Consider the following 12,904-nt stretch of genomic DNA (forward strand, 5'->3'; position numbering starts at 1 on the left):
TCTCAATTAATTGAATGCGACATTACAGACCCTACGTGCCAAGCAATCTTCCGTTATCAAATTTTCAAGTCAAACCGAACTCGCCCTTGTTGTGGTAACGTAATTATGGGCAACTCATTGGGGGGCTATTATTATCATGACCATTTCAGGACCCTTCTGTTGGAATGGTACCAAGGGCGGCCACTGATATTTTTGCACCTGCAATATTTTTAATTTTGCGTCTAGCACGTTAAAACGTTAAAATTCAGTTATTATCATCCCTTGGGGTGTTTGCATCATTATCTTGGGTCTCGTGTAGAAGCGTCTTCTTGAACTCCTTTTTCAATACTTCCTTAGAGAGTCCAGAATTGATCTTTTTCGGATAATCGTACGTTGGCTTCACTGGTGTATCACCCGATTTACCAGTAAAATTAACTTCTCGTAACATACCTTCGAGATTTTCAACGGTGTGTTGCGAAAATTCTACCACRTTTGCAACGGAWCGATGTTCATTATTAAGAAGATTATCAAGTGACGCTGCAGCTTGGGCGGAGAACTTCGAAATCTCGCGAGTTTGGTTTTCTAAGATGTCAAAAGCCTCCTTTGCCATAACTTCRTTTTTTGCAACAACTCCCTCATTCTGTTCCTCGACYCGTTGTTCAATAGTATCAAAGAATTTAGCYAAGTAATTTTGGGTCATGCGGTGATTTTGAGAAATCTGCACAGAGCAAACCCTTTGACTGTCTTTAATGTCTTCTTCAGTTGTTTCCACTTTCAATCTAAGCTCATTTAYTTGAAAATGGGCCTACAAAAAAATTTAAGCACACTTGACTGAAAATTAAAATCTTACCGTCTGTTGGTTGAAATTGGTAACAATGGTATTGAGCTTTTCGTTGATTCTTGGAGCTCTTTCTTTCAACACGTCGATGAGTTCGGTGATGTACCCCCTCACGTGCATTACAGTCTCCAATTCCAAGGACAAATCCTCTTGTTTGGTTGTAAARGATCTGATGAGTTTCTCCCACGATTGGACATTTTCATCGTTTTGACTCAACAAACGCTTAATTCGAATGTAACGTTTCTGTAGAATGGCATGCAAGGTATTCATTAAAGAGTAGTATTTATCGTACATTTCGCTCAAGGAGGAAAACTGTGCGGTAACATCACTCTCATACTGAAATGTTGCTTCAGCCAATGACGCTCTAGTTTCATCAATGTAATCCTTTAATTTTCTCAAAATTGAGTTAATTATTCGAAAATTGTGCCCCAATAGTTTATGATTGGCACTAGCCGTCGAGGTTAAATTCAATTTAACGTCGCGTTCTGTAATCCCAGAGTTCTCAAACACAAAGTCTCAAATGTGCACTTAAGCTTCTCGGAAAAAACCGCCACGTCGCTTAAAAGTTGTTTTAAACGTGCGGAATCCTGTCGTAAGTTGTCTTTAATACGTGCATTGTGTGTTGCTAAAGCATACAAATGGTCATTTTCGTTTATCCCAAACTGTTCGAGGGTGTTTTCAACCCTTTTCAAGTTCTGGGATGACACCACGAGCATTTCTTTGGCCACTTTTGCATTATGAAGTGTTGCATTACATTGGGAGTCGTATTTTTGGTAGTAGATCTCCCCATGTTTCGCTGATGTTTGATGAACGTCATGTAATGCCTTTGATTGTTGTTCCAATTGGGACAGATTATCGGTCATGTGGGCAATCGCAAATTCACTCTCTTGTWGTTTGAGAGTTTCCTSTTCTAAKTCTTTTTGGASAGKTTTCAATTTTGTTACAGACTGCTCGTAATTCTGTCCTAGTYCTTCAACWGACTGCTTTRGGCGGTTAAWATRATCGTTCAGTCTTGTTATTTCRGRAGTTAGTGAGAGGACTCTTTCACGTTTTGCTTTAATTTCAAGAAGAATCTTCTCGTAGGTCTCGGTATCTAAATGGAAGCCCTCACCTTCTCTGGCAGCGTTTATTTCCTGACGTAAAGTAGTAACTTCATCTTCTAAATCTTTAATCACGTTATCTCTGCGAATATTTTTGACATTGTAAGTGGGGCAATTGCAGACGSTTCGGGCCATATGTGCATAATCTAACYTACTAACAGTCTCTTCAAAAACGTCAGAGGAAGGAGAAAAAGTCGCAATAATGGAAGTTTTGCTCTTGCCCCCCAAACTGTCTTGAAGAATACGAGTTAGTTTCGATTCCCTGTAAGGAATATGTTGCGATTTTAAAGCCAAAGCTTTTATAACTTTGGCCAAAGTTAGAAGKGACTTATTTATGGRCCCGGCTTCTCTAGCACGCATTTCGGTTGCTCCAGAACGACCAACATTCTCACTTCCGGCTAAATCAATCAAATGGATTTTACCAGTTTTAACAATCTCTTCACCATTGGTTACTTCTCGAATGGTAACAACAATAGTAAAAATGGTATGAGAACGTGAGCTGTGACGGTTTATGTTAGTGGAACCGATATGACGATAATTAGCTCCAATCATCAACATTTCAAATAGTTCGTTGCAATTTTTCACCGGCACTTCAGACACGCCCTTGATGCATGTGGCCCCCTTATTGTCCCTTATTAAATTTAATTTTAATGTATTTAAAAATTTAATGTATTTAATGTATTTAATTTTAATTTTGCGTCTAGCACAGCTAACAAAATTTTATTCATTGCACTTAAATTAAGTAAAAATGTGTTGAATTGTTTTGCTGTTTGTTTGGTGCAAAGCTGTGAACACTTTAAGTTACATTAGAATTGTAACAGTTCACCTTATTGTATTTTGTATTATTCTCGATGTTCTTTCTTTTTGTAAGTTTTTAAAAAGCCAAATATATTACACTATAAAAAAACTTTTATTGTCTTTGTTATTTATTTTGCAAATTGCATATATTTTCCCGTTAATACTTATTCTATTCATAATTTAATCAATACTTACTGTTGCACTTGAAAATCACAAATTTACACACTTCACTTTGTCAAAAAAGTAAAAAAATAAAAAGCACTAACCTTTATGGCATCTTCTTCGGCTACCCTCTGTAACAGTTTGCCTCTGCTTCTTAAACGGACCTACTGAAAATAAAGAAATACAAAATCAGTTCAATTTGTTATTAATTAGTTGAAAATTTTAAATACAATTTAATAAGTGTAATTTTTCTTAAAGATTAAAAGGTATTTTAATCCTGATCTTTGTAGCACGAGTGTCTTCTCCATTTCCCCCATTGGCACTCATTAATCACTCAAAATTTTAAAAACCGCGCGCTACTAAATGTCTATTAGGCACTCGAAAATGCACAACACACACTCACTATATGTACAACCCCCATTTCAACACAATTTCGCACTGAACCAGCAAATAAGTAATAATTTATCCGGACAATTATTACTATTCAAGTGACTCGTCCGAGAGCTTGGCTAAAACTGACTCGTTATTGTAATAATTTCCTTAAAAACGGTACAAAAACCATTTTGTAACAGCTCCGGTGTAAAGGACTCCGTAATACCGACATTCGTAACGTCACAAAGTAATTAAAATATTTCCCAATCCACCGTCTCCAGTTTTTGTGCCCTTTACATTTGTTTACACTGACATGACGTCAAGATGCTTGCATCTAATTGGCTACGTGATATCGTCTAGATGTGCCCAAGGACAAACTATTTCCCGCACAAATTTTAAGAAAACCAAGTATTTTGGGCAAACAATTGTAAAAAAACTTCCTTTAGTACAAATATATTGTTGCTCCATCTTGTTTTATTATAATTTTTTATGTGATTAACTAACAAAATCTTAATTTTTAGATATTTTTTTTTAAATTAATGTAACTATTACAATTTCCTTTAAATGTAATGATGGTTGCATAACAAAACAAATTTAACTCTTGGTACTATAAATTGTTATCATGTAGGTACTGAAAACGGCACTACACTACAACTTTTAGATATTTTTACAGTGGACAAAAATACGGATACTCATTATACATGGACAAAAACACTCAGCGTATGTTTAAAATACTATATTCTCATTTTATTAAACCTACAAAAATTCCTTGTTTTACAATAAAATTATTTACTACTTAAACTCTTGTACTTCTTGTCCATCTATTGCGGTGTTTGAACGATTTCGAACATCATACACAGCTTTCACACTACATTTTGTTGTGTCTGACTCTACTTGTGTTGATGGTAATTCTTCTGGTACTTTTTCTTGACTCACTTCACCGTCTAACCCATTTTGGGTATTTTTTATGGTACTAATATTTGATTCTTGATTAGACTGACTCATTTTGCAAACTCTACAAAGGGAATGATAACTGAAAAATATTTAAGATAAAGCAGAAAGAATATAATCTAGAACTTTGATTCATTTCAAGTAGATTTCATCACAACGACTTTTTTTTCATTTTAAACGTGACTGGTAAATAAGTGTTGAAACGGTATTTAGGCACTTAGTTTTGTTCAGTTTTTTGCAGTAACACAAAATTTAAAAAGAAAAAAGAACAACACAAAAACAATTATTTTAATAGATAGGCAACCAGTAAAACAGGGGCGTATATTTGGTCACCCTAATAAAATAATTGATAACTGTTATCACAAGTTTTGTTCAGTTATTTACATCAATAAATCATGCATTAAGACTCGTCGCCCCACTTACACACTGCCAAATGCAAAAATTAATTGAAAAATTAAGAAACTGTCAATTTTTTTAATTAAGTCATAATTCATGGTTTTTGCAACAGAGTGGCAGAGGCCAACTCAAAGCCAAATTGAGACTCCAGTTTGAAGACAGAAAAAAACGTGAAGCTAGTTAATTGTGTTATTAATAAATTGATATCTTGAGTTTTTTTTGTTTTCCCCCCGGGTCAACCGGCTCGATCCTTGTCAATTAAGCGGCCCATGCTGAGAGACTTCAGCTTGAACTCCTACTTAAGACTCAGTTTGACTTAGCCATGGTGTCGTACGCACGTGTCGTCTACGCAGTTTTGTTAAGTTGTATAACACATGTGCACACAGACGGCGAAAACATAACCGAATCATGCATGTATTTATACGAAAAAGGTGTCGAAGCGTATTTGGACAATCGATTCAACGCGTGTATTGTTCACTTCGAAAATGCGATACAAAAATATAGAGACTATAGGAAAAAACTCCAAAATTGTCGAATTATGTGCAAGGAAGAAGCGGATTTGTCGGAACCGCTTTACCCGACAGATATCGACGATTTGTTGTTTTTTGAAAAAGCGGTCAAAAATACGCTGTGTATTATGAGGTGCAAAAAGGTATACAAGGACAATTTTTTCAAATTTAATGTCAATAAAGAGACCGAGAAGCTGTTCGAGGATTTGAAGCCCTACGAATATTTACATATCTGCTATTTTCAGGTAATTACTTTATTTCATTCCTGAAACAGGAAATGGTACAATAAAATGTCTTTCAAAGATTTGAAGAGGCGGCCCGTTGAGAGATACCGCCAGTGGCGGCGACACACTTTCTTCCTATTTGCATTGTTTGTTAAATTTTGCTAAATGAGTTCAAAAGTCAAATGAAGTTTGTGTTTTGACTTAACAAAAAATAAACTACAGAATATACTTTGTTTGCCAATTATATATTTAAGTTGTAGAAAAAATAATACAAAATATAGCAAATACTTCTATTAAATAAGATACATTTTTTTCTTTGTTTCAATAAAACGAGGTCGCCATTAAAGCTGTTAAATTTTATCAATTAAAACTCTATCTGGTGATATGTTACTTTGCATGAAATAATAAATGTTTTTTAGCTTTCAAAACTTTTTGCATGTAATAATAAAATACTATCGAGTAGGCACGTTATTTACAGATTTCTTTTTAAATGTGGCGTCATCTTTTGAGGAAAAATTATTTTACCGAAAAATGAAGGTGCGGTAACTAAATACATAACTGGTAATAGTATATTACATAACGAGCACGGAAAGTGATAGATGACGCACAAGCAGGAAAGATGCGCACGAGGCGTTAACCGAGTGCAGGCAATACCGCGAGTGCGTTAGACACTTTCCTGCAAGTTTTGTACACTATTTTTCCTACGACCATAAATAATTTTTTTCTTACAAACATATTTTTTTTTTCATAACGATTTATTTTTTATAATGGAAACAAAAATACGTTAAATGAAAAAATACAAAACATTCGAGTGTGAATTGTGCGTTAGATTTCTAACACACAGTGCGAAAACAAATCGCACAGGTTTTCGACCTCGTACGATATTGCCAATTTTCGCGCATATGTAATTGTGCGTTATGATCTAGTCTCGTATATGGTCGTAGGAAAATGCATATTACTTCAAGTTCAAGTTTTATTATTACTTATTTTTTATATTTTTGAAAAATTATGCCTCCTTATGAATAACAATAATAACAAAATAAAAAAACACATTTTTTCAAATACCAAAAAAATTAATACATATAGGTAGGATGATTCAAACGTCTCGGAGTTGTAAAAAAAATTGTTTGTCTTTTTCTAAAGTTCAGATTTTTAGGTTAAGTTTTTGTAGTTCACATTAAAAAATCGCCAATTTGTGTACAAAACACTTGAGAAACTAGTAAATTCAACAATAAATTAAATCCGACATAATCGAAAACAAAAAAGCTAATGTGCCTATATTGATTTGGTGAAAAACTCTATAACAAGAAAAGTACTAGAATCGCTATGCTAAAATTTGTAAATTGCAGTAATTTGAAACATGTTGGGTTGGTACGCGATACGTCCGGATATTCCTACGCGGACAGTGTTTTGACACTTTTTTTATTGTAAAAGTTTAAAATACGGAAAACTGTGTCATGGAGAATGCCATGAAAGATGTTACTTACACATTCCACAACTAGGATAAGTTGTGTGCAATTATTGTAAATATTTTCATTACAATTTTTGGAGGTTAAGATACATCGACTAACATTCAAATTATTAACTTTTTAGGCCCCAGTGCCGAAACGCTACTACTGTGTGCAATAATAAAGCTGCTCAGGAACTGATTTTTCAAGACATTCCTACTAAAATGTACTTTCCTGCGAAATTCAAAGGTACTACTTTCTGGGCGGAGGATGTCGCCAACCTAATTACTTTTCTGTCACTATTTTATCATTATATATATGGAAATTTTCAGTTTTTTCTCTAAAAAAAAGTTTGACAAAGTCTGAATTCATTTTTAGGCTTACTGAAAGTCTTCTATCACGCGAAATGGTCCGACATTTTTGAATCACACTGTATATTCAGGACTACTACTAATTTCTATTTTTTAAACAATGTTTGCCACTTTGTTACTCAACTCTACACAAGGTGCCAAGAAAGATAGGAAACCAGGAATATGTTTAAAAAATTCGTCAAAAAATTGTGCCATTTGACGTTTTTTTGTCAATTTAATATTACTAGTGATCTTGTATATGTTTTTTTTATAATTATTCAGTAAAGATACAAAAACTTCAGGTCAAAATTATAAAATTACCAAAATTCAAGAAATCGCTATAATTTTTTGTTATCAAAAATTATACTTTGTCGATACTATGTCTCTCCCTACATACAGAATGAATTAGATTACAAACACCCATGTTTATTTTTTGTTAACATCCGTTTCCCTTCAATTAACAATAAAATTAGAACGCTTTGAAATAAGTTAATTTGTTGACATTGGAGAAAATAAATTTGAAAACATTTTGCACAAACTTCCGCATGTTTATAAATAGATTAATCTATAGTTTGTGAACTGATTGAAGTCCCACGGAAAAAAATATCATAAACAAAACCAAGCTAAAATGATGATCGAATATAGAGCGATGACGTCAGTGGCCACTCCACTAACTTAATAAGAAAAGAAAACCACAAATTATTAAAAGTAGCAGAGATGTCGTGTTGCGTAAGGAATTTAACACCATTTATGGTGGGTAAATATTGGCAGTAAATACAATAAATAGAAAGCTTGCACCATTCATATGTTCTGTTTACAAGTTTAGAACCGTAGTAAACAACCCTAATGCATTAAAACAGTTATTGTTGCGCCATAAAATTCTAAATTTATCGCTCATCGATTACATCGAATTATTATTTTTCCAGAATAAGGAAGTACAAAAGGCTGCTTCTGCCGCTTTCACATATTTAGTCTCATATCCCGACGATAAAATAATGTCAGCTAATCTGAAATACTACTCCTCCATGAGCGGTGTTGATATGACGGAAATAGTGAATTTCGAAGCCAAAGTAAACCGATCTAAATGCTTGGAACGTTAAATCCAAATCAGGTTTTAGGATTACGTTTATTTGTACATCCACGGTGTGGATGCCTACGAGAGGAAAGATTGGGTCGGGGTTGTGGACAACATGGAAGAGTCACTCGTGGCTTATCTGCAAGCCGACGAGGAATGTAGGGCACAGTGTGAAGGACCCTTCGACCAAGGCTGGTACCCAGACTTCATCCCGTCAATTGCCAGTAAGTCACAATTTCACAATTCCTCACCCCAATTTATTTTTCAGACCATTTCACATACTGTCTCAAATGTAAACAAAAGTGCAAAACGAAACTGAGCTCGCTAAATGGCGAAAAACACGACGATCTACTTCCCAGCCATTACCACTATTTGCAATACGCCTATTTCAAAAGTAAGTGTTTTGTAAAAAGACAAAAAAAGAAAAATGACAAGTAACAACATTAAAAAAATGTTAAAAAAATTCCTATCTATAAAAATTTCCATGTTATGAGAGTTTAAATGTTAACTGTTAGAAGAGGAAACAAAGAAGCTATGGAACCAAACGTTTTTTGCTTAAACTATTTATTTTTTGGAAAAACTAATTGATGAGTGATAAAGTACTATAAAAATGTGATGATTTAACAAGAATAAAATTTTTCGAAATTTCCTTTTGTTTTTGAGTTCTACAAAAAAAATATTGTTTTTAAATGGCAACCCACTATAAATTCATTTTTCTCTTAAAAGCTATACTCTAAGGATTACAACTATCTGCTTTATATTTAATTTTTTGAAAAAAATTTTTTTTGACAAAAAAATCGCATAACTCAAAAACAAAACAAAATTTCTTTCTGAAAATACGATCACATTGTTTACATTACTTTAATTTATAGTAATTATTATTTTCTGGAAGCAAATGATTAAAAATAAAACCGCTTGGTTCCATTCTTTATATTCATCCTGTATAAGTTTTTGCACCTTTACTGAATAAAAAACATACATACAGGGTGTTCGGTCCAAGTCGCGCCAGCCGATACGACCTAAACTTACTTTTTTTTTACAAAACTAAATTTTCAAATAATACTATTCATTCCTGGCTTTCTTAGTAAATGCATCAAATTTTTTTGGCACATCCGGTGTAGCCGGAAATGCTACCAAATTTAGTTTTTCCAATGGAACATCTATGTTTTTTTACTCGAAACAATAATAATTGTCATGAAAAATACGGTAAACAACTATTTATTACATTTTACTTTACATTATGCACTCAGAAAACAATTTAAATTTTAGAATTTTATTAGCAAATTTACTTGTCAAGGTATTCATACAAAAAGCAATATGCTTGGATATCGTTTAATTGTTATTTTGACAAAGCCTAATTTGTCAGTAAATCTTATTGATTTTTAATAATGGATTATAATAATTACCACGAATTGGTAAATCAGCTTGGAGTGTTTTTTAAGTGCAATAAAAATAGAGCGGAAGCTGAAAGACAGTATAGAGAAAAATACCCAAATAGAGTTCACCCAAATCATTGGATATTTAGTCGAATTGAAAAACAAATGAGACGAACAGCTTCTTAAAACTAAAAAACCTGTGGTTCTTGGTGAAGAACAAGAAAATAGAAATCTGAATGTTCTGTTATCAGTCGAAGAAAATCCAAGAGTTTTCATAAGAAAACTCGCCAAATTAGATTTGTCAAACCAACAATTAAACTGTGTCCCAGCCTTTTTTATTCACATCTTTCCTTTAAAATTAAAAATCACGCTACGCGACCAATTTCCTTATGAAATTCTAAGATTTAAGATGTTTTCTGATTGCATTGTGTTACGCAAAATGTAATAAATAGTGATTTACCGTATTTTTCATGCCAATTATTATTGTTTCGAGGAAAAAAACATAGGTGTTCTATTTGAAAAACTAAATTTGGTTGCATTTCCGGCAATAGGATGTGCTAAAAAAATTTGATACATTTATTAAGAAAGCCAATAATTAATATTATTACTTAAATATTTACTTTTTGAAAAAAAAGAAGTAAGTTTAGGTGTTATCAGACTTGGACCGAACACGCTGTATACAAGTCAGCGGTGACAATTGACATAAAAAAATGTCAAATGTCAAAATTTTTTGACAATATTTTTTTTTAATGTTGGTATCTTATTTTTCTTTTTTTTGTCTTTTACAAAACATCCTGTATTGACACAGTTATTTCCAGGGGGTGATTTAAAGGCTGCGTGTGCGGCTGTGGCTAGCTACTTATTGTTTTACCCAAATGACGAAACTATGTTAGAAAATAAGAAGTTTTACAGTAAATTGCCTAAGGCTAGTGACGATTTTTTTATACCAAGACCGGTAAGTACCCAATTATCGTTTTATGGTCTTTCATTTATTATCCTTAGGAAGCGCTGCATTATGTCCAAAGACACACTTACGAACAGAGGATACTGAAATTCATTGTGCATGAATACAAATTCGATGTTTCCACGGAAATTACGTCTGAGGTAGTACCTAGGTACCTTATTTTATTTAATAATCGTGATTCATGACACCAAAAATATTTACACTTGTGTTTTGCGACAGTTCGTAACCTATGACCTTTGATAAGTCAAATTTGCACGCCAATTCTGGAACAGCCTGTATGACGTTCTTTGTATTTTGAAATATGACCGAAGAGAAATTTACATAACTGTAAATAGATTTGGTGAGTCAAACTAAACAGTGGGTGTTTTACGATCCTGTAATAAACGTTACATACGCGTTTATTTTCGTGAGTAAAGAAATTGCATGTGGTTTATTAACTTGCAGGGCCACACTTCTTGAGTAGATTGACAACACTTCATCCTCAATCATGCTTGGGATTTTTACAAATGTTCTTCTAACTTTCTTATGTTTGTGGATTGTTGTACAGTTTCATTTTTAATAAACGATTTGTAATAAAGTAATTTTTTCCTTTCCCCGAGCTATTACTAAACCTGCTTCGCTTGTGGAGACTAATCCTTTGATTCATTGATTTTTTCCTCGCAGGCGTTGAAGTATCGTGTTGTAATGACAGAAAAACAACTCCGGGGTCCAAATAGATTCGTATCGGAGGGTTTGGCAACCGGTAAGGAGTGCCAAACGTTGGTGAACACCGCCAAAATGTTCGCCTTATCAGGCGATGGTTATCAAGGATATGCATCCCCGTTCACAACTTTTGAAAAGTTCAGAGGTATCACTTTAAGCCGGGCCACGGCTCTCGTCTACTTTGGTTTACTCGAACCACAGTATTTACAACTATTATTGACAATATCTGAACTTGGAAAAACAAAAATTGAAGAATTTTTCAAAATCAAAAAACCGTTATATTTCACCTACACGCATCTAGTGTGCCGATCGGCGAAACAACGTATGCAACCCTACAAACACCCGTGTTACACCAACTGCATATTTATCATTTACAGATGCTCCAAATAATCGTACAGATTACAGTCACACGATCCATGCAGATAACTGCAATTTAATTAGCGATAAAGTATGCGAAAAATTGCCCCCTTCGTACACCCACAGGGACTACAGCGCGATTATTTATTTAAATGATGACTTTGAAGGGGGCGAGTTTGTTTTCTCCGCGGACGCCAAAGGGGAGAAAATTCAGGTAAGAAGCCAGGGTATTACCACCTACATTTTTTATCTTCACTTTTTAAGAGTGTTATAAACCCGAGATGTGGAAAAATGGTTGCGTTTTCGTCCGGTTCTGAGAATCTTCACGGAGTTCGCGCTGTGAAAAAAGGATCACGTTGTGCCATCGCAATTTGGTTCACTTTTGATCCAAAACATGCAGAAACCGACAGAGACGAAGCCTGGAATGTAATCAGCAAAAAAAGTGCAAACTAAATAGTACAAAACGTTTATTTTCTGTACCTGCAACACATTCCATACTTTTAATTTCGAAAGTATGGACAATGTTAAAGTATGCCTTACCTCACTTTTGTGCATTTTTCAAAGGGTTGTGTTTGAGTAATTGTACTTAATTTAGTGTCACGTGCAGTTGTGACCCTAGTCAATGTTGTTCCAGCTCTTTTAATAAATATTTTTAATACAATTGTTTTTTTTTCTCCTGAAAATGGCTCTCTATTTTGATAATAATTGGTCTACGAACCATTCGTTTTGTAACTTTTTTGATTGAGTTTCGGGTTTACGGTAGTGCGTGCCTCATTGGGCAAACTAAATAGTACAAAAGGTTCCTTTTTTGTACCTACAACACGTTCCATACTTTTAATTTTGAAAGTATGGACAATATTTGTTAAAGTATGTCTTACCTAACTTTTGTGCATTTTTCAATGGGTTGTGTTTGATTAATTGTACTTAATTTAGTGTCACGTGCAGTTGTGACCTTAGTCAATGTTGTTCCAGCTCTTTTAATAAATATTTTTAATACAAATGTTTTTTTTTTCTCCTGAAAATGGCTCTCTATTTTGATAATAATTGATCTACGAATCACTCGTTTTGTAACTTTTTTGATTGAGTTTAGGGTCTTGAAGGGTCTTGGATACCAGGAACATGGAAAAAATGTTTAAAAAACTCTGTCAAAAAATTTTGACGTTTATTTTTTGACATTTGACATTTTTTATGTCTTTAATGATAATGTTGTTATGTTTTTTATAATTACTTAGTAAAGGTACAAAAATTTTGACAATAAAAGCTACAAATAACGTTAAATTTAGGACACAGCTTCCTTTTTTTC

General features: G+C 33.6%; 2 protein-coding genes across 2 annotated transcripts; one reads left to right on the plus strand and one right to left on the minus strand.

Moving 5' to 3' along the window:
• Positions 1-244: 244 nt before the first annotated feature.
• Positions 245-2,645, minus strand: LOC123006692 (kinesin-like protein KIF11-B). Its single transcript, XM_044401371.1, is given in 4 exon segments — positions 245-784; positions 830-1,324; positions 1,327-2,548; positions 2,632-2,645. Coding segments are annotated over 4 exon segments (2,271 nt in total).
• Positions 2,646-3,950: 1,305 nt separating this feature from the next.
• LOC123006693 (prolyl 3-hydroxylase 1-like) lies at positions 3,951-12,262 on the plus strand. The gene is made up of 10 exons (XM_044401372.1): positions 3,951-3,969; positions 4,860-5,350; positions 8,054-8,197; positions 8,246-8,426; positions 8,471-8,596; positions 10,397-10,533; positions 10,581-10,682; positions 11,206-11,566; positions 11,622-11,815; positions 11,866-12,262. Exons 1-10 carry the CDS (start codon positions 3,951-3,953, stop codon positions 12,052-12,054), a joined length of 1,944 nt encoding a protein of 647 aa, XP_044257307.1. The 3' UTR covers positions 12,055-12,262.
• Positions 12,263-12,904: the final 642 nt, after the last annotated feature.

Source organism: Tribolium madens, unplaced genomic scaffold (genome assembly GCF_015345945.1).
Source record: "Tribolium madens isolate multiple individuals breed KSU strain unplaced genomic scaffold, Tmad_KSU_1.1 Scaffold_2;HRSCAF=44;Tcas5.2_LGX, whole genome shotgun sequence".
In the NCBI taxonomy this organism is placed as follows: Eukaryota; Metazoa; Arthropoda; class Insecta; order Coleoptera; family Tenebrionidae; genus Tribolium; species Tribolium madens.

Excerpts from the sequence above, each read along its gene's own strand:
- LOC123006693 (XM_044401372.1), top strand. Across the intron at positions 8,427-8,470 it reads CTTCATCCCGTCAATTGCCA|ACCATTTCACATACTGTCTC; the intron begins GTAAGTCACAAT and ends TTTATTTTTCAG. Across the intron at positions 8,597-10,396 it reads GCAATACGCCTATTTCAAAA|GGGGTGATTTAAAGGCTGCG; the intron begins GTAAGTGTTTTG and ends AGTTATTTCCAG.